Source organism: Pimephales promelas, chromosome 9 (genome assembly GCF_988280905.1).
Source record: "Pimephales promelas chromosome 9, fPimPro1.hap1.1, whole genome shotgun sequence".
Taxonomy (NCBI): domain Eukaryota; kingdom Metazoa; phylum Chordata; class Actinopteri; order Cypriniformes; family Leuciscidae; genus Pimephales; species Pimephales promelas.
Genome location: NC_142777.1, coordinates 29343939 through 29367409, shown reverse-complemented (window position 1 = coordinate 29367409; position 23471 = coordinate 29343939). Strand labels below are relative to the sequence as shown.

General features: G+C 36.2%; 1 protein-coding gene across 5 annotated transcripts in view; it reads right to left on the bottom strand.

Moving 5' to 3' along the window:
- The window catches only part of atp8a1 (ATPase phospholipid transporting 8A1), a 157538-nt gene that overhangs the window by 95224 nt on the left and 38843 nt on the right, over positions 1 to 23471 (bottom strand). For all 5 annotated transcript variants that reach the window (XM_089134958.1, XM_089134960.1, XM_089134961.1 and 2 more), the window contains exons 2-4: positions 13606 to 13720; positions 5500 to 5599; positions 2625 to 2723 (exon numbers count right to left, since the gene is read on the bottom strand). In XM_089134958.1, coding sequence (XP_088991084.1) covers positions 2625 to 2723; positions 5500 to 5599; positions 13606 to 13720 — 314 coding nt within the window. The remainder of the gene's footprint in view (positions 1 to 2624; positions 2724 to 5499; positions 5600 to 13605; positions 13721 to 23471) is intronic.

Below are 23471 nucleotides of genomic sequence, written 5' to 3'. Positions count from 1 at the left end.
ACACTCTCCTCAGTTTCCATTTCCCCTACTCTTTCCTTTACCACAACAGAGCAGAGCAGAGATCAGGCTCTGTGGAGGGAAGTGATGATTTAATTATGCATCTAATCTAACTGATGGCTTGTCTGCAGTGAACATAAGAGCAAGAGGAAGGAATAGGTAACAGTAAAACAAGGCCCGAAAGGGAAGAGGAGACAGCAGTTTGGGTTTGTGGTAAAATGCAGCACCAAATCCCAGCTGGATTAACGGAGTACAGTGGGGTGCAGCTGATAAGCAGGCCACGGTGTGGAGAGCACTGGTGCGTCACCTCTTTTTGTTAGACTTCGTCTTTGTTAGAGCTGCTGGATTATGACGAGTTAAGGATTATAGCAGAGCCTGCTGGCTTCTTTTGAAACTCACATAAAAAGACACAGTAAGAAAGTACCAAACAAAAAGTGTGACTTTAAACTAAACAACTGTTAAAAGTTTGGGGACATATACAGTATGTATATGTGTGTGTGTGTATATATATATATATGCTCCAAATCAGTATATTAGAATGATATTAGAATGAATGGTTGCTGAAACTGTCGTATTTACATTTTAGAACAGATGGAAATACAACAAAGTAAAATTTACAACAAAGTTATTTTAAATTGTCATAAAGTTTCAAAATATTACAGATTTTACGGTATTTTTGATCAAATATATCCAGCTAAATAAAGCCAGCTAGTAACAATAGAAGCCCTTTTCTCGCCTTATGGGACACCTCTAAATACTAGAGCGTGTTTTTACTTGAAGTGGGAAAAAAAGCTAAGGTCATCTGACCATTCACAGCAGAGCGGTAGATGACAGCAGAGTGGTGAATTTATCAAATGACCTTTACTTCCAGAGCTAGCTTGACCTCTCAGATTTGAATAACACATCAGAGACCCATAAAAAGCTGAGCTGGTTATTCTGACCACAGCATCCAACGTGATGTGATCGGATGGCTGTCTAGAGAGGAGCCGGGAGAGCAGGCTCTGATTTCAGGCTCAATGCACAATGGTGGATCCACTTGTAGGGATGGGACGGAATGAAAAGTTCATATCACAATTATAGTGTCCAAAATTTTAGTGATTATCAATATTATCAAGGTTTTGTTAAAATTTGTTAAAAGTTTTCCAAAAAGGAACTGATGCTCACACTGAAAACATTTCAACAAATTTTGTATTTGAAAATCAACAAAAAACAAATAAAACAAGCAGCTCTATTCTATGGCATTTCCTTCTTTATAATGACTGTCATCAATAGCAACGCATTATTACACAGCGCACATCCATATCACAACGGAAGCGCGTTCTCGTTTCATTCAAATACAACTTGCCGTCATTGATTGTATTGAAAATGAAATCAAAGTTGATTTATTGTTTACAGAGTTTGATAATATTGGTGTGAAATATCTTGTCTGGACGATTGTTTTAGAAAATTAGTTTATAAACAGGTAAGATTTAAAACATTAGCTAATCTCATTATCAATTCAATATAATTATGTCCCTTTAATTATGTGGTAAAAATAAAATCGGCATAAAGTGATGTATCTATACATTACTATCCCTTAAAATGACACTCTTAATAATAGTCTTGTTTGAAGTTGTCCGTCTTTGGCTCAAAGCCACTTGCTGCGAACTTTTCTTCGCGGAAGCTTCACGTCTATTTCACAAAATGATTCGACTCAAAAGAACAATTCATGTTTCCCAGACGTAGTTTTGCTATTGAGGTTAAAGTTAACTTGCCTTGTGTTACAACACTGGGTGATGGTCACACAAGATGACTCAGCAGATTTGAAGTGTTTCTATTGCAGTGACTTTTTGTTCGACAGACGGGGTGACCATCCTCGATCAAGTTTTCCCTACTTTTGTAAAAGCTAAAATATGACCACACCTCAGATTTGGTCCTCTTAAAAGGTTGAAAAATCTCCCGAGCACGGTCACTGCCTTCCGCCATTCCTTCTCGAATAATAATTTAAAATAAACACTGCGTGCTGCGCAAACCCGGATTTAATGATAATTCAATTTTAAACGATAATACTGTCAGTATATTTTATCGTGGTTTATCGTGAAACCGGTAATCGTCCCATCCCTATCCACTTGGGCTGGTGGTTTTACCTCAGTATTCCCTCCTCTATGTAAATTTCTATGCAAAGAGTTTTTGGAAATAATTTGCAATCTAAATGAGATGATAGTTCAGGTCAGGAAAAAAAGAAAAGCTTATTGACTGGAAAATGTTTCAGCTAATGGGAGTGAGATCCATTCTGCAGTGTACGTGATTCACGAGAGTGTGTGACTGAATTATCGGGAAGAGGAAAGCATATATACCTGAACAAAGTCTAAAAACGGTAATATAACAGCTGTGAGGGCAAAGGAGAATAAAATCTACAAGTAGAGCACAGTTCTCTCTCATTAATCACTCATTAACAATCATCCCTACTGCAAACAAGAAAAAATCATTAAGATAAACTGAAAAAGCACAATTTAAGATAATTCAAAGAGCATCTTGAGCATCAGTGGGCACAAGAACATCTGACCATCTGTATAAAGGAGTTCACATGTATTTCTGCATTTATTCAGCAAGTTAGTGTAACATCAAAAATGTTTTTATGCTCTCACCAGGTCTTCTATAATCTCCTTCACTGCTGCCACCACCAAAATGAAGAGTAACGGCACAAGTGTTGTCCATCGCCCTGTTGGTGACACATCAGGGATTTGCTGCGGAGAAAAAAATAAAATGGCGACATGAATTTATGTTCTTTAATTCCTCCCTCCACCATATCAAAAATCAAAACATGGACATTCACACACCTACAGGACCTGAATACAAACACAAAATAATGAAAGCCTTGCGGAGAACTCGGGAAAAAACACTCAGGTTTTTTTTTTTTTTTGATAAACAGCTCTTGTTTTGTACCCCAGGAATCATAACACAGCCTGAGGGTCTACATCCTGGTGGTGTGTGTATTTATCACCGGTAGGTCAAGAAAGCAACCTAAGGGAATGGCAATAACCATCAGAAAGTCAGCAGCAGTGACTCTGATGGATGTTTAGAAGTCGGCATATGACATATCTGTCTACCCTGCTGAAGAGATCAGCTTAGACCAGCATGAATTTCCAGACTAGTCCAGGCTGGTTAGGTGCCGGTCAGGCAGTTCGATAGGGCCCACAAGCTTATATATAATAGAATTCATTCCACAAGAACTTTTACATATCAAAAAGCGGAACGTCTTTGGAAAGTGTCCCTATCAGATAAAGTGTCAGCTTTAAGTGAACGGTTCAGTAAGAGGCCGAGAATGCAGAGATATACTGTACATTAGGAAACCCGAAACGGAATCCTTTTAACCCGATGCCAACACACTTTTCCTTCTGCATTACGTTTCACTTAAACAGGAGAGTACGCTCACAACCAACCCACAGTGGCGTAGACGTAGAGCAGTCGATCGTCATGGAACCTTAAAAATGTCTCCTTGATTATGATGGGATTTCCAAAAGTAGCATTGTGATGGAAGTGAGCAGTTTTGATGAAACTTCACCTTGGCCCCCTTATTGCCACAACACACCCATCCCTGCTGTTTTTCTCGTTCACAGTACGCCTGTTCATTCAAGGTCACTGCATTGACAGAGGCGTAATGAAGATACACTGAACCTGCGCTTCGAAGCCACCTGACTCTCTGTTTTACTCTCCTTTCTTTCAGTTTCTCTTCTTTCTTTATCTCGCTTTCCCCCCAGGTCATCGATTCAGCTACCTTAAAACAGAGGCATTTATTTAAAGAGCACCTATCATGGACTTTTGAAAATGACTGTTCGTGTAGTGTGGAATATAGCTCTAAGGGAATGAAAACATCCTGCAAAGACTTATATCTGAAAGTGCACCGTATATAAAGTTATTGTCTTTCAAAAGTGAGAATCGACTCTGAGTCTATGAAATGAATTGTTTTTGAAACGAGTCATTAGCTGTTACATCGTGACGTCTAGAAAACATTCAAAAACTTCAGCTGAATCGCATCATGTCGAGAAGACGCTGTTTTCTACATTGCAAAGACATTTCAGCCACTTGTTTCCATTGTCCAGGGACGAGCATGTGAAGAATCAGTGGTCAGAGTTCACATTTGCAACGAGTAGTATTTGCAATCCAGTGTACTGTATATGGATCAGGTTCGTCCTCCTTCGAATCACAATCTGTAGGTTATATTAATAATGTTTGCTGTTATGTTTTCTGTCGCATGCACAATATAGTTATTGTGTTGTGTACACTCCGCACAGCTTCTAAGCGGGGTAAAGTTAGTTTTGTTTTTGATATTCACCAGACATTCATTGAAAAATGGATCAATAAAAATTACCTCCTAAACGACTTAGCCAAATATGACTTCGCTCTATATAATAAGCACTGCCCCTCAAAAGCCCCTGCAATGTGAGTTTCGCCGGGAAAGCTCGCTCTTTAAGGAGACGCGAGTAAGGGACCGTGTGGAAAGTGCTCTTTTTCTGACACGTTTGTTCAAACAATATATACAATTTTCAACACTTGACAAGCTATAATCCTGGTTATGGGCGTTCCGTTGCCGACAGTCTCTGCCTACGGTTTACCAATAACAACTGACTGGGTCATTTGACCAATCGCCGCAGATTCGCGTCTCTCAAAGGAGGTGTTTGGGAAAATGAATCGTCGAACAAATCATTTGGGAGTCGTTGAGCAAATCAGTTAAAAAATAAATGCTTATTATAAGACAAATACAGTGTTTTTTTTATCCTTGCATGCATGTTAAACTATTTTTGGGAACTACTAAAACAAAAATAGGAACATTTCAAATGCTATGATAGGGGCTCTTTAATGTGCATCCACAGGGTCACGTCAGGTTGTTCGCTGGTGGATTCGTGGGCTCTTCAGTCTCTAAAAGAACAGCACGTCTATAGCACTCTGGAGCCCTCGATGACTGCGCGGTCTGGTAATTACACAGATGCAGTGGAGCCAAAATTTATTAAAGTTTCGAAACAAGTGCAAGTACAGTAGACTACCATTCAAAAGTTTGGGGTCAGTAAGTTATTGTGTTTTTAATCTCTATTATGCCCTTCAAGGCACTGGCAACAAGGCTCTCTGAGTACCTTTTTTCAGGATTCCAGGAGAATAGAAAGTTAAACCTTTATTGGAAATTTTAAATGTCTTTCACTTTTGATCAATTTAATGTGTTATCGTGGAGTTTGAAACAACGTTGGCATTCACGTGTGTAATATAATGCACTGTAACACTGAGGTTTTCACACTTGGTTTGACTGTCTGTCAGTCTTGTCTGTCTGATTGATTGATTGGTCTGAACCAGAGATCGATTTCACCCTGCTCTTTTATCAGTCCTATATACTTAAGAAACCCAGTATCTGATCACAGCGGGTCAGGGAATCCGACAGATGTCTATCTGCGCCCGTGAGAGCTGACAGTCCTTATCTCTCCAGCTTGTCATCAGTACTCCTGCCCTGAAGGATTGACGTTGTAGTCTTACCTGCAGAAGTGCGATGAAGAGGAAGAAGGAGTTGGCTGCTCTTCTGAACTGAGAGTACAGGAACCGAGGCAGAAACGTAAGAACGTTGTACTTTGCAGTGCTGTATGAGAGAAAGAAAAGACAGAGGAAATGAGAAAGGTGGTTACATTCCAACAGTGACCAGTGACCACAATATAAAACCACCTGAGATCATCTGCAGACTGGGCTGACTTTTTATTTATTATCCATTTAGTTCTCACATTTTCAGTTTTTACTTTTAGTTGGTCACTATTACACTAAAATAGTGATATTGGTTTCACATAGTGAATCAAACTTTCTCCCCCAAGCCAAACTCAGTTTCAGTGCATCCCAAGACACGCACAAACACACAGTGAGTGATGGAGAGAGGCAGTTAATGACCATAAAGAACAGCTAAGTTTGATGAGGAGAGAGAGACTGGGCTGTAAAGAGCTCTGAGTTTGAGTGAACTATGGTGGGAGCTTGCCAGAACCTCCATCTCCGCCGACTGATTTACACACACATTAGGTCCAAGACAGCGAAGCCACTTTAGACTGAGATAAACATCCCACTCTAAACCCGGACACCTGCCTCTTTATCCACACACTTTCCAAAAGAACGATCCACCAAGAAACACTCATTCAACACTCAACACTCGGAATATTGGTTTTTAAAATGTATTCACCAATAATTCTTAAAACAAAATATAATATTAAAAAAATAACATAATACAAGACAATATTCTCAGAACACGGAACAGAATCAGATTAATAGATTTTTTTTTTTTATGAATTAATGATTCGTATATAAATTAAAATATAATATAAATTCATTTAGAATATCCAAAAAATTGATATATTGTAAACTACAAAATAAAAAATACAATACAATTTTCTCAGCCACCAAAAAATTAGCATTTCATTAACAGATCATTTTAAAATTAACATTAAAACATAAAATACAATTTCATTCGTTTTTTTTAATTGATTTATAAAATACAATATCAGCCCACCAAAATATTAAATTTCAATCAGAATTCATTTTTTATTTTATTTTGATTAATGACTCACAATTATATATATGTAATATAAAATACAACACAATATAATAAAAGGCACATTGGGGAGACTGACAGTCTGTGAAGTGTGAACGTCCTTAAAGTGGAAACTGATCTGTGTCCTCTCACTGCCTCTACGTTTCACTGATCCGGTCTTCTCAGAGATGTGTATCAGTCCACGGCACACCGCACACCACAGCCCAGCAATTAGCAGCACTGTACGAGATGGAAAGTTCTGTCAGGGGCCTGTCGTTCTTGCTTTTCTCTTGGCAAGCTTTCAGCTTTTGAACGGTGTAGCTGCGTGCGTCAGGTGGCTAACAGTAGCTTTTACTGTTCCTCAGATAAAGAAACACATTTCCATGTTGCTGGGTAACTCAAATTCATGGAGGAGAGCAAGACTGAAGAGTAAGATCTTCATCTGTCCTCATATTCAATCAAGCACACAGAAAGAAAAAGAAAAATCCAGTGCATCTAGTTGAGAAATCAAGCGACATAAGACAAAAAACACCAGCAAAATTCATCTGTCAGCAACCTTTTATAGTTATAAAAGTTAAAAAAAGTTGCAAGGGGTTGTTGTTACCATTGTAAATGCATAAATGAATCATTTTCAATTAGTATATGAAGCTCGATCTTCATGACAGTGGCAACTAATACAAAGTTGAAATACAATTATGAATATTTAGGTGGATGTCAATCTTAACATGACATACCAGCAAATAGCTTTCTCACAAAGGAGCTGAGAGAGAGATGACCTGCGTCTCTCCTCTCATTTCCTCTACACGACCCCAGAAACCAGATCTAGGTCTGCTTCTAGACCTCAGCCAGCTGCTTAGCCCACACGCTCAGCTCGTTTAGCACTACTTGGCGTCATCATGATTTTAAACAAACAAGTATCGCACAAGAGGGCTTCAGGACGCTGGCTCATCAGGCAGTCACTGGGGTGACTAGTGTAACCGCTCATCAAAATGCACCTCAAGGTTTAACCACGTGATGTTAATCCTTTTAATTGCGGCTTTGTTGGTGGTGGAGCATTTGCAAACGCATCACTTTGCTGTTTGGTCTAAGGCACACAGTGTGTGGAGCAAATATGTTCTTTTTTGTTTATAATAGAAGGATTCTGTGTTAGGAGATATGTTAATAATGTGTTTGTTTGAGGTGTACATTTGTGTAATTTAATATAACTTGGCATGTGTGCTATATTCTAAACACCAGAAGGCTGTGTTTGTTTAGGTAAAGCATGTGTTAATAAATTCTTTGTGATCCCTCTTCCTTTTAAACTGGTTTGCAAGGCCTACAGCAATGCTATACATCATAGCTGTCAACATTGAACATTGAAAATAAGGGAGATTTCCCGGAATCCGTAGCCAAAATAAGGGATTTTTTTTTTTTACATTATTAAGAGCATAAGAAACAAATGAAAAAAAAAAAATTATTCCTATGTTATGCTATGACCTCTGTAGTGGACACCAGGACTCGATTGTTTAAAAAATGACATGAAAATATATATAGGCAAAAATAATGGAAATTTTTGACATATGAACATCGTTTTTTTTTGGCCTGGAAACGCTTCCAACACGCTTGAGTGTCGCGTGGAAAATAGGCATCTGGTTCTATTTCTAGCATGCACGCGTTTGCGCGTGTCACGCAGGCAGTGTGCAAGCTCTAATCTGTTAACATGGGAGCCGAAATAAAAACCATAGACATTAAAATAAAAACGGCCACGCCACGCAGCTGAGACGCACGCAGCCAATGTGTCTCCGGCCAGCGCGCGCAGTGCTGCATCCGAATATGAACGACGTCAAGCCGAATATAGGTCCAAACTTGTACGTCTCACACAATCAGAGCGTAAAAATACGGGATATTTTACGGGAAAATACTAAAACGGGAAGACAGCGGGAACAGAGATAAAATACGTGAGAAACCCGGAAAAAACGGGAGGGTTGACAGCTATGCTATACATATAGCAGTAGCTGTTTACCTGATCAGCTTTAATAGTAGGTGCACTTAGGAGTAACAACTTGAACTTCACCAACAGTTCACATCAGCCACACAATGGCGTATGTAAATAAAGGCTTAATCTAACACAAACAGCTCTCAAAAAGGTCCATGATGGTATATTTAACTTGTTTATTTCAAAAGAGCAGTGTGTAGGAAGTGGAACTATTTATCATTCATCACACAAAGTCAGGCCACTTGTTACAGCCAAAGTTGGTGACCTGTTTTTGCAGCTTAATGTCACAACCATAAGCACATGAAGAGTTCTAGAAGTAAAAATGCCATTCATAATTAGCTAGCAATTACATGTATCGTTCAATCATAATATAGTGATGTTTCCTGATAAGACAAAAAAAGTTGGGGGTCAGTAGAATTGTGTACTAGAATTGATTTCGAAAGAAATCTCTTATGTTCACCAAGGCTGCATTTATTATTTTTTTTTTCTTGTGTTGTCAAAGCTGAATTTCCAGCATCATTACTCCAGTCTTCAGTGTCAGATGATCCTTCAGAAATCTTTCTAATATACCGATTTGCTGCTCAAACATTTCTCAGTAACAGAGTTTGGTTGTGTGGTTTAATATTTTTGTAGAAATTGTGATACAAATTTCCCCCCCGTTAGATGACATCTTATGCTAATATATGTGCCATCATTGCGTTGTTTTTGCATTCTGCGTACAGTGAGGTTTTTACATTTGTTTGATTCGCGCCTGTAATCGAGTACATATTAGTTTTAAGAAAACAATACCGCTATTCTTATTGACATATTGTTTATTTTTCTATTGTCAAACAATGCAATGAATATGAAATATTGATTAAAACATGGTCAATTAACACCATAGATATGTATACATAGATTCAGGGCTTGACATTAACTTTCTTGCTCACCACTCACCAGCCACTCTGGCTAATGGTTATGCAAAGTTACTCAGCATTTTTACAGGCCACAATTTTGACATTGATACCATGGGGGGAAATCTGCCATATAGATGCTGTAAATGTAATGTAATATTATCTCATAATTTGGCAGCAGGTATATTAGGCTACGGGCGGCACAATAGCTTAGAGGGTAGTGGGTAGCACTGTCGCCTGACTCGCCTCACAGCAAGAAGCTGGAATAGTGAGTTTGCTCTGGGTGCTCCTGCTCCCTTTCAAAAACGTAGTATCGATGAACTGGAGATGGTAAGTAAATCATTGCCAAGTAAATTCATGGTCAGTCTCTCATAAATGGCAAGAGATGACCATAGAATCACCAAGAGTTGGATAGGACTGAAATAGTTAATGAGATATATTAGGCTGCTGTCACTTTAAGACCTGAAAAATAACTTAATTTAGTACTGGAGGTGGCCATAGATTTTGTGATTACACCAAAAGTGCCCACAAACTTGAGCAATACAGCAATAGTCACACTTTCACTTTAATGCGCCGCTGCTGAAAAAGATCCTTTAAAAAATAAATAAATAATAAAAGAGATTCTTACTGACCCCAAACTTTTGAACGGTAGTGCTTTTGAACGGTAGGAGTACATACTCTAATTCATTCCAAGCACAAAATCTGTAACCTTTCTGTAATTTTTTTTCTTTTTTGCCCAATGTTTATGATGTTAATGATTCATTTTGAAGCTGTGTGACTTGGTTCAAGCCAGGCTCTTTATTGAAAGAAGTAAGGCCACAGTGAGAGTACGTGGTGCTCACCATTATGGTTGGTAACCATACTGACCTGAACTGATTAATAACAAATATAGAGTTTCAAGGTTCAGTTCAGTTCAGTTCAGTGTCAGTTTATTGTCCCCCAAGGGAAACTTGGCTTGCAGCCAGGTAAACATACAGATGACAAAAGGTAAGCACCACATACAATAAACAACACAAACTACTAATTAAAAACACTTTTACACTATTACTCATCTAGGTCATAGAATTGTGCAAATTTAGCAACCGAATTGCACTTGGTATAAAATAGTTCTTAATAGTTCTTAGTTTTAAATCTTCGACCTGAGGGAAGGACCTCAAAAGAACAATGAAGGGGATGATTTACACAGTCCAATATGGCATCTGCTCTCCTCATAACCTGCCTCTCATAAATATTTATCAAGGAAACCTGTGGACAGCCTGTTAACTTGACAACCACCTTCACAATATGGCTTATTTTTCTCTCCCTCAAGCTGATGCCCCCATACCAGGCAATAAAAGCAAATTAAGAACAGATTCAATAAAAGATTTATAAAATAAAGACAGGATAACCTTATCGACATTAAGAGAGTTTAAGGAGTATTTCACTTTTGAAAAAAAAACTTTTCCTGATAATTTACTCACCCCGATGTCATCCAAGACGTCCATGTTATTCTTTCTTCAGTCGAAAAGAAATTAAGGAAACCATGAAAACATTCCAGCATTTTTCTCCATATAATGAACTTTAAGACAAAGTTTAAGAAAGTTTAAGTTTTATAAGCTCAAATGATTGCCAGTTTGAACAGTTTGCAGTTTACACTGAAAGTCTCTTTTGGACCTTGAACGGTTTGGTTCCCACTGAAGTGCATTATATGTAGAAAAATGCTGGAATGTTTTCATCAAAAACCTTAATTTCTTTTCAACTGAAGAAAGAATGACATGGACATTCTGGATGACATGGGGGTGAGTAAGTTATCAGCAAAAGTAGTGAACTACTCCTTTAAACTTCCTTAGGAAGTACAATCGTCATTGTCCCTTTTTGCAGATAATCTCTGTGTTAATGTCAAATTTGAGGTTACTGTCTATCACTATACCCAGATATTTATACTGCTCTACCATCTCTATGCGATTCTGTTTATATAGGTGGGTAGAGGAGAACCAGGTTGTTTTCTCCTTAAATCTATAAGCATATCCTTGGTTTTAAAGGTGTTAAGCAAAGAACTGTCAAACTCGTCGACCACTGGCACATGCTGAGATTCATGTTTCTGCAGTAAACTGACAATAACTGTATCATCAGCGTAGTTATTGTCAGTTTACTGCAGACACATGATTAGCCAAGGTTTGCCAATCATAAAGGAGGTCATTTATACACTGACCCCTTTTGCTATAATATTTAGACTTCTGAGTCAGGGATGAAATTTTAAATGCATGAAACTTTAAAAAAAAAAAAGCTTTTAAATTGCTGACATCTAGTTTTATGAAGGAACACAACATGCATTTGAAATACTAAATTAAATGATAGGCCTACTGTTTCTAAGCAAACAAATGCAGCAGGAAATGAAAATAATATCTTGACCCTTGCGTGTGATCTTTCTAAATGAACAATGATTACAAGCAAAACATTACAGAAGTCCATTACAACTAAAACCTGTTTTCTTTTCATGGCAGCTTACATCGTAAAACACATACACATAATTAAGCAGGACTTCCCAGTCGCCATTCTAACGCTGCAGGAACGCAAACATTAACCTGGTCTGACAGTCCACTGCACAAGGGACAGCCCTCTATATACAGTGAAGCTAGAAGTACTGATAAACAGTCCAGACATGAGACAGCAAAACTTAGCATTGGTATTCAATGCAATAATCAGACTACAGCATTAAAGGGTTAGTTCACCCAAAAATTCATTTTTGGGTGAACTAACCCTTTAATAATGAGTGCCGTTATGATCACTAGATGCAGATGGAACGATCAAATAGATTTTGGGTTTCAATGCTGAAAATCTGCAGTCTGAGAGTGACATCTCATCTGAATGATTGCACTCTCACTGCAAGATGGGAGAAAAACAAAAAAACTTATGTGAATGGTAATTGACAAGACATAGCATCTTAGACCAATTCACACTAGATTCAAAACAAACCATTTGCTCAAAATTAGAGTTGGGTACTCAACCAAATTACGTCGGTAGTACTACCGAGTACATATTCAGATTAAATCAATCTATGCCAAATTCCGGTACCTGAGAATGCATCTAGGCGCGAGAATAAGACCATTTGAACAGGAATCCTGCAAGCTCTGCGTGTCTCTGTGTGAATGAGTGGCGGAGATGCGCGGTTTAATTTAGTATAAAATATCAATTAAATTAATGTTTTATGTCTTCATTTGATTACTTGGAAAACTAAACATTTAATAGAAATGATCTTTTTATTATTGCTAAAATGGTTGTTTTTATTAATAATCAAGTATCACAGACAATGGCAGACAGTGACCAAGGCAGCTCTGGCATAATGTCAATAACACTTCTACAAATTAGCTTAGTTGAAAGCGGGAAAAAACAGTTTATTTACAGTTATTGAAGTAAAATATGTTCAAAAATGAACAGTACCCATCCCTACTCTTAATTAGTTCATTTAATTGACACAAACTGAACTTGTAAATAAATGACACAATTTTGGTGAACTCTCTCTTTAACATATTCATCATGTGATTCAGCAGAAATCATACATTAACCACAGAACCTTCCCCAACTTCCCCTCTGTCTGCCATACATCACCTTATCAATCACTATGAGTATATGTAACTTGGACATAGTGATCCGTTGTGGCGGCTGGAAAATGGCAACACTTCCTCTTTTGTCAAATACAGCTCACACTAGTTTTATTGTGATACATTTTTCTGCCAACAATGTTTCTGAAAGAAGTCTCTTACGCTCATCATGGCTGCATTTATTTGATAAAAAAAATAAAAATAAATGGGCAATAATATTACAATTACATACAATACATCAGTTACTCTTGTGCGATCATTACTCCAGTCTTCAGTGTCACATGATTCTTTAGAAATCATTCTAATATGATATCGCTGCTCAAGATACATTTGTTACTATTATGTCGAAAATAGTTCGGAATCTGCAATACTTTTTTTCTTTGGCCTTTTGCAAACAAAATCTAAGAACAGTTTGTAACAAATGTCTTTATTGTCAATATTTATCAATTTAATGGATCCTTACTCAATAAAAAATAGTATTTATTTCATGTTAATGAACACCACAATCACTATATTTTAGTATTGAATAAAATACGTTTTTGTAGTCAACACTCTTCATCCACCGCCTAGAAATGCTCACCATGACGGCCTGTTCATTCAGAAGCACAGGTGTGAGTGTGGCTTTACCTGACACGGTTATTGCAGAATTTGGTAAACTGGGGCTGATTGAGGAATATTAATCTGGAATCTTCCTGGTCTGCTAGAGAAGTCTTCTCTGAAGTGTCTTCGGTCTTTTCATAACCTGAGACAAAGAAAAGAGGAAGAGATAGAGGAATTGAGTCAAATTAAAATAAAGGAGCATTAAGCTATAATTATTAATAATAACCGCTTTAGTTTTATAAAAGCAATGGCTTTTTATGCTATGAAAACTCAGATATCCCAGACAGTGAAAACAAATCAAGATTACATTAAAGATTATGTCTTTACCAAGTGTCAGACTCAGAGAAGTCTAAGACTTGACCTATAACCTCTAGCCGAAGCCATTGTGCAGCGTGTGGAGTAGCTTAGCTGCCAACATAAAGATGGTCATAACAAAAAACTAAATTACACACATTTTTATAAATAAACATTTTAAATATTAATAAATAAATAAATATGTGTTTATCATGGTCAATAGAATCAATCAATCCAGATATCCAGATGAAGTCATTATCAGGGCTGGTGACAGCCAGTGGAAAAAGAAATGTGCGATATTACAGGCACACTGAGCCCAAGGGAACAGATGAATGAAAGAAGGGCAGCTCAAATCGATTCACACACTCACACACACACACACACACACACACACACACACACACACACACACACACACACACACACACACACACACACACACACACACACACACACACACATACACGTCTATATTACTAAAAGGGGACTATCACTCTACACTGGCCAAGAGGGGACTAGTGTTTCTGGTCATTTTGAAGAAACAAAAAGGACGTACAAAATTCTCTTTTAAGGTCTTTTTTCATAATATAACTTTAAATATGCATTTTTTTATTTTTAAAAAAACATGCCAAGTGGGGACCTGAAACTCTGGCCGATGTCTACCTTACCAACAGGGGACTCATATAGCCTGCAATTGAACTGTGTGTCTGTGTGAACAGTGAAGTGAACTGGCAGTGAAATCTTGTCTTCATATTGTAACTTATACATACTTATACACATATATGTGTGTGTGTGTGGGTGTGTCATTATATAATGCTCAAACATATACATGTCTATATTGCTACACAGCAGTGTCGCTGTACACTGGCGAAGAGGGGACATTCTGAATGATATCTATCCAACCAAGTGGGGACTTTGTGTGTGTGTGTGTGTGAACTGGCAGTGAAATCTTTCTTCATTACGCTTACATTATATATCTATTATATACATTATATATATATATATATATATATATATATATATATATATAAAATATTCACATAGAAAAACGCTGTTTTAAATTGTAATAATATTTCACAATATTACTGTTTTTTTAATCAAATAATTGCAGCCTTCGTGAGCAGAAGAGACTTCTTTTAAAAACATAAACAATCTTACCGATCTAAAACTATATATTTCTATACTACTAACAGCAGTGTCGCTGTACACTGGCAAAGAGGGGACATTCTGAATGATATCTATCCAACCAAGTGGGGACTTTGTGTGTGTGTGTGTGAACTGGCAGTGAAATCTTTCTTAATTACGCTTACATTATATATATATATATATATATATATATATATATATATATATATATATATATATATATATATAAATATATATATATATATTTATATATATACTGTATATAATATATTCACATAGAAAAACGCTGTTTTAAATTGTAATAATATTTCACAATATTACTGTGTTTTTAAAAAAAAAATAATTGCAGCCTTGGTGAGCAGAAGAGACTTCTTAAAAAACATAAACAATCTTACCGATCTAAAACTATATATTTCTATACTACTAACAGCAGTGTCGCTGTACACTGGCAAAGAGGGGACATTCTGAATGATATCTATCCAACCAAGTGGGGACTTTGTGTGTGTGTGTGAACTGGCAGTGAAATCTTTCTTAATTACGCTTACATTATATATCTATTATATACATTATATATATATATATATATATATATATATATATATATATATATATATATATATATATATATATATATATATATATATGAAGAGTTCAGATGCAAAAGCCTCTAAGTGCCGTTGGAAATATTCTTCAAAAATGATCATTTTTTATCAAGCTTATATATTCAAGTTCAGTAATTTCACTTAAATTACAATCAATAGGTAATCCTCATTGTTATTTAAGTGAAAGTACTGAATTTAAATATACAAGCTTGAAAAAAATGATCATTCTAGAAGAAAATTTCAAATGGCACTTAGAGGCTTTTGCATCTGAACTCTTCATATATATATATATATATATATATATATATATATATATATATATATATATAATATAATAATATATTCACATAGAAAAACGCTGTTTTAAATTGTAATAATATTTCACAATATTACTGGTTTTTTTTATCAAATAATTGCAGCCTTGGTGAGCAGAAGAGACTTCTTAAAAAACATAAACAATCTTACCGATCTAAAACTATATATTTCTATACTACTAACAGCAGTGTCGCTGTACACTGGCAAAGAGGGGACATTCTGAATGATATCTATCCAACCAAGTGGGGACTTTGTGTGTGTGTGTGAACTGGCAGTGAAATCTTTCTTAATTACGCTTACATTATATATCTATTATATACATTATATATATATATATATATATATATATATATATATATATATATATATATATATATATATATATATTCACATAGAAAAACACTGTTTTAAATTGTAATAATATTTCACAATATTTCTGTTTTTTTTTATCAAATAATTGCAGCCTTGGTGAGCAGAAGAGACTTCTTTTAAAAACATAAACAATCTTACCGATCTAAAACTATATATTTCTATACTACTAACAGCAGTGTCGTTGTACACTGGCAAAGAGGGGACATTCTGAATGATATCTATCCAACCAAGTGGGGACTTTGTGTGTGTGTGTGAACTGGCAGTGAAATCTTTCTTAATTACGCTTACATTATATATCTATTATATATATATATATATATATGTATATATATATATATAGATATATATATATAGATATATATATTTATATATATATTTATATATATACTGTGTATAATATATTCACATAGAAAAACGCTGTTTTAAATTGTAATAATATTTCACAATATTACTGTGTTTTTAAAAAAAAAATAATTGCAGCCTTGGTGAGCAGAAGAGACTTCTTAAAAAACATAAACAATCTTACCGATCTAAAACTATATATTTCTATACTACTAACAGCAGTGTCGCTGTACACTGGCAAAGAGGGGACATTCTGAATGATATCTATCCAACCAAGTGGGGACTTTGTGTGTGTGTGTGTGTGTGAACTGGCAGTGAAATCTTTCTTAATTACGCTTACATTATATATCTATTATATACATTATATATATATATATATATATATATATATATATATATATATATATATATATTCACATAGAAAAACACTGTTTTAAATTGTAATAATATTTCACAATATTTCTGTTTTTTTTATCAAATAATTGCAGCCTTGGTGAGCAGAAGAGACTTCTTTTAAAAACATAAACAATTTTACCGATCTAAAACTATATATTTATATATTACTAACACAGCAGTGTCGCTGTACACTGGCGAAGAGGGGACATTCTGAACGATATCTATCCAACCAAGTGGGGACTTTGTGTGTGTGAACTGGCAGTGAAATATGTCTTCATTACAGTTAAATTATATATCTATTCAGCCCGTTCTCATCCTTTAACGTCATATAGAACGCTATATGCAAAAACGGCGCTATACTACGCACACGGCTCCCTTTATCGTTAATATAACACGCGAACCCAAGACGTTATAAATCCTTTAGCGTGAATATGACACGTACACCCTACCCCACACCTAAACTTAGCCCTCACAGCACGTGTTATATTAACGATAACGGGTGCCATGTGCGTAGTATAGCGCCGTTTTGTCACTAGCGTTCTATATGACGTTGAAGGATGAGAATGCGTTGATCTATTATATACATTATGTATATATATATACTATTTTTCTTATTTAACGCTCTCTCTTCATATACTTTCTATGCTTTGTTATGCAGTCCCTAACAATTTACTTGCCATAGTTATGTGCCATTGCACACACACGTCTATATTACTAACATATACATGTATTAACACAGAAGTGTCGCTGCACACTAGCCAAGAGGGAACTTTCTGAATGATATCTATCCAACCAAGTGGGGACTTTGTGTGTGTGTGTGAACAGTGAATTGAAGTGGCAGTGAAATACACATCCGTAAAGGGGGTCGCACACCGAATGAGAAGCGCAGCGCTGCGCCACGTCTAGGACAACTCCAAGTATCGCACACCGGACTCACACTTTCTCATCAGTGTATGGGCAGCAATATTGTTATGTTTAATGACATGAAATGAAGATGTTTGTTCTATGTTATAATTGTACTGTACAATTAAATACAATCGTTGCTGAGTCTGCAGTCTGAAAACTACCTCAGAGCATCAGTTAACTGAATGAATTGAGAATCTCACATGAAAACCCAATTACATCAGCAATTGTCATTCAAGCAGCTGATTTATGTAAATGAATGCAAAACTAAATTTATTGCAGCATAGGGCAAAGTCAGTATACATTATCAATGATTTGAGACAATAAAATAATTTAAACTTTATATAAAACTAAATGGCACTCTGTGGCGGCAGCAGGATTACGTTCAAAAGGTCACGGGCGACGTAGCCGTAAGTACAGAGTCAGTGTTTACAAGTTGAACGCATAGGTTGAACGTGCAAACTAACTCAAACGCTGTTTACAAAAAAAGTAATTAAAAGGTAAAACAACGATGTCGGACGATTTTGATTCTGTACTTCCGGCTACGTCGCCCGTGACCTTTTGAACGTAATTACGTAATACGTGACGTTACAAACGCGCCTGACAGAATAGAGCAAGGCTAGCATTTGTCCTTAGAAAAGTTACATTTTTGGAATAAGTTTTGAAATAACCGATCGTTTTGCATGATAAGACCCTTATTCATCGTCTGGTGTCGTTTAAAGACATTTGAAGCTGCATCTGAAACTGTTATTAACCGTCTGGTTCCCATGTAAGTCCATTATATGGAGAAAAATCCTGGAATGTTTTTATCAAAAACCTTAATTTCTTTTCGACTGAGGAAAGAAAAACATGAACATCTTGGATGACATGGGGGTGAGTAAATTACCAGCAAAAGTTTTTTAAGAGCCACAAACCTGTATATAAAACTCTTTTTATTCTAGATACACTAAATGCATACAAAGAATAGACAGGATTTTGATGCAATATGCAAAAAAAGTCAGAACAGTCACACAGCTTGATCAAACAGGATCATGTTATTTTATGTTTGAGATAGCAACGCATTCTCACCCCAAGGCGTCACCTTTGACCATGCTTCAATATTTGACGTTTTAGGCGCCCTTTTTAGGCGTCACTTACATGACGCGATCCTACAGCGTCATCTTACTGACGCTAAAGGAAAGCGTCAGTTAGAGGACGCGGTTAGGTTTAGGTGTGGGGTGGGGGTAGGGTACACGCGATCCTAGGGCGTCATCTAACTGACGCTAAAGGGCGCCTAAAGCGTCAGATATTGAAGCATGTCCAAATGCTTCCCAAGGCGTCAGTTAGGTGACGCCTTGGGAGTGAGAATGGGCTGGAGATAGATATAGATAAATAAAAATATAAATATTTAGACATTTTTTTTAACGTTGATCTTACCTAAATGTTTGGTTTTTTTTGTTTTTGTTTTTGTTAAGAGTTTAAGTAACACATGGAAGCTTGATTTCAATCTTCGAATTAAACTGAAAAAAAGTAGCAAATAAATAGAATAGAATAAAGAGTTTTTTTGGTATGTCAGAAATACTACAGAAACTGAATAAAGTAATCCAATGTAAAATAACACTGGATAGTCTTTTTAGTCCAGACTGAATTAAATACAAAGGCTATTAATTCTGATTGCTTAGAATTAATGCTATATTCTGTTGTTTTAATTCAACAGAATTAATGACAGACACATATGGCTGCGTTCACTTTAAGAACGGATCCCTGTCTCATTTGTACTGTCTGTCTGTCACACGCGTTTAATGCTTATTTAAGACATTAGACTGTCTTTACGAGGTTACTCACCAATACCAGAGTTTTGACATAATGTTGCGTGTTTTTAACTGCTAAAGCGATATAATCCAGGGATAAAACGTTTGTTTCAGGCGAGCTGTTTGAGGCAGATTGGCTTTACTGTATGTGCACGCAGTGAAAGACATCTCTGAGAGTGCGCGAGCACGGGATGGTTTAATATTGCTTGAATGTTTAAACTAAAACTTAAAAAGACGTGAAAATTATAAACGTTAGTTACCATCATAGGTTACGATGCAATGCTGGCCCGATTGTGCAAGTGAATATTTCGTCGTGTCCCGACTCCTAAACGCAAGTGTGTATCGACAGCTGCAGCGCTTAGTGTAGGGCTGCAGCTATCAATTCTTTTTGTAATCGATTAATCTAGCACTTAATCGATCGATTAATCGAGTAATCGGATAATTTGTTTATGTGTGTTTTTAAGCAACCAAAACAAATAATGTATTACGAAAATGATAAGGTGTTTGGCTTTTATTTATTTAAAAGAAAATAGAGGTATTTATTCCAACTGCAACATTTGGCTCCACAACTAATTATTGCAATTTTTACCCGTGTTTATAAGTGCCAGTGCCAACAATTATATAACAATACAGTTAAAACAATTTACTGTAAAACCTGTTACATGTAGCAAACTTAAATAGTAAAGCCCATTTGGCCTTAGTTTTGTCTTCTTAATACAACATTACAAAAAAAGGATTGCACCTTCTGCAAATTACCCACCTGGAAACAAAAATATATTAATATAAAATATCAACCCAAACAGGTACACAAATGTGTACAATTTATAAAAAATAAATAAATGGAAATAAAACAATTATAAATAAGAATCAGACTTTTTCAACTGTAATCTCAAGACAAACATCAGAGTGTGTGTGTGTGTGTGTCTCACAATATTTGTTCCTCCATCACGTCCCGGTGAATGTATGCTGAAATTTTTGTTGCGTGGCTACATAAAAGTTTAAGCATATGATGAATTGCCGCAATTGGTCTGACTGGCGCGTGAGAGAGACATGGGTGCACGCGCTCGCTTACCTCTCTGCCGTCGTGCGCGAGCCGCGGTTAGGAGCTCAACATCTCGCATGCGCGCTCGCACTAGATTACAGGATATTTTAACTTGCGAATTAATATGCGGCGGTAAAACTAGTCGATCACGAGTGGCTCAACAGGTAGATCTATAGACGAACTCATCTTTCAGGCATTTGACCGAAGGGATATACACGCAGCGTGAAAAATCGAATTGCGCGAGTCTCACGCTGAATGCGTGAGAGTTGGCAGCCCTGCCAGGTCTACTTTGCAGACACATTGCATCTTGTTCTCTCCCTTTATAAACATATAATGATCCCAAACTTTAGACATTCTCTGCAATTTATGAAGTCATATGTATCATGCGCTGTGGTGTGCTTCCTGAATAACGGTCCGTGTGAAACAATCAGATCCCTGCGTGCGCCATAGGAACTGCGTCATTTAACGAGGCTTCGAGGCAGATTTTTTGCCTTAAGGAATTTTTGTAATCGAGTAACTCGAGTAACTCGAGGAATCGTTTCAACCCTAGCTTAGTGCTTGCCTAGTGCAGTGAGACGAGAAGACGCCGCACCGCGTCCGCGAGCCCTTTATATGGAAAAAATCGATTCGAGGCCGTTGAGAAACGATTTTGAATCGGCCACATTTTAAAAAACGATTAATCGAAAAATCAATTTTTTTTGCCCAGCCCTAACACACATATAAATCACATAAAACATAAAAGCCTGCCGGAAAAGATGGGTCTTAAGGCAAGATTTAAAAACATGAATACTTTCACTGTTTCGCACATCCTGTGGCAGCAGGTTCCATAAATAAGGAGCAGCAAAACTAAAAGCCCGGGACCCCATAGAAGTAGTGCGGGTTCTAGGGAGAACAAGAGTGAGCGAGGAAGACGATCTTAAAGTCCGAGATCGAATATAGATATTAAGAAGGTCCAATAAATATGAAGGGGCAAGGTTATTGAGTGCTTTAAATGTCCGCTTTGGACAGTATTCATGTAAATTATGTCGGTTATGTCTTAAACAGTTGTGAGTGTATCGGATGTGCATCAGTGCAATTGGATCCGCATGTCATTGGAAATAATCCGACATCTTAAAGTGAAAGTGGCATCAAACATAATGTGGTCTGTGTCCTTAATATTGATCAAGCAACCAAAGAAAAAGAGAAAAGCAATCACAGTTTGTTAATAGCTTTAGTATAATAAGGATTAATTATATTTAATTTACACAAAGAATATTTCTGCTTGAAAGAATAAAGAAGGATGTATGCATGGTTATAAAGAATGCATACTGTATATCATCCATTGAAAAGGCTGTGTTGTACTTTAGGAAAAGTGGTTTTTATTTAATTTTAAGATATTTTTTAAATCACAGTAGTTAAATCCGTATCTGTATTGCATGTTCAGACTTTTAAATCATTTATATTAATAGGTTAATAGATGTTTTCTTCGGGAGTGTATGGGTTTGTACATTTTATTCTATTCTAAATTCTAAATTAACGCATTACAATTTAACTAAACCCATTATATTTTAGTCGACTAAAATCCAATGTGATCTCATGAGAATACGTATGCATTTGTACGTAAAGTGTAGTTCTATCATACGTACATATAATTACGTTTTATATGCGCAGAAACGTATAATACTGACGTATTTACAGAACTAAAATGTAAAATATTTACGTTATTGACAGCACAAAAACGTAATTTATTTACATTTGAACAAATCCACCGATGTACACATTTGTACATATCACAATTTATGCATATTAAAATCGTAGCATTATGTTTTGACTCTATTGCATTCAACTGTCTTATTCATTACGTTTTCAGTCTCATTTATTGATATAATACTCATAAATATTAACATTTTGCTCGTTTCGCCTGCATGGTGTTAAACAATACACTATAAAACCTTAAAAATACATTCTTTAACTTTACTCGTTTAACCATTTTGTAATATAGTTTATTTGCCGTGAGGCACAGAAAGTGTTTTCTCCTATAAAACAAAACATAAATTCACAAAAGACATCAATTTTATTAGTTTGATGTAATCCAAATCTTTAGAATCCATAGCCTACGTTGTTTACAAGAAAAAAATCCTAATTCAACCTTTTATCCAGTCGTGATCTTCGCCTCCATTCTCAGCAGCAACCGTACACGTCAAATCCCGCGCTGGTGATGAATTCAAATTCAAAAATCACGCCCTTGAGAAGCGATACGTCGTGTTTTACGGCAGAGATATCAAATGGTCATTGGCTCTTCCCTGCCTCATCACAGATTGAGACATGAAGGACTGTGACGGTTGGTTTAGTTCTTTTGAAATAGTGCGAAGCTGCGAACTGAAGCCGGATGAACATTTTCATTGATTATTAATTTAAATTCTGCTCTGTACTTCATACAAAACTATTACAATGTTGCCAGAGAGGACTGCGACTGCAAAGCATCTTCATGTGAACGGCTTTTGGTAGCGGTTTTGACATTTTCGCAATAAATATATTATTGTGATTATACTTTTCTGTTAGTCACGTTTTTCTTCATAATTGTAACGTTAGTTTACGTAGTTTTAACGAATTGTTAGGGGTAGGTTTAGGGGTAGGAGTAGGATTGGTGGCTCAAAATATATTTTAATGCCATATTGTTAATACAACTGACATTTCCCAACACATCTGTCC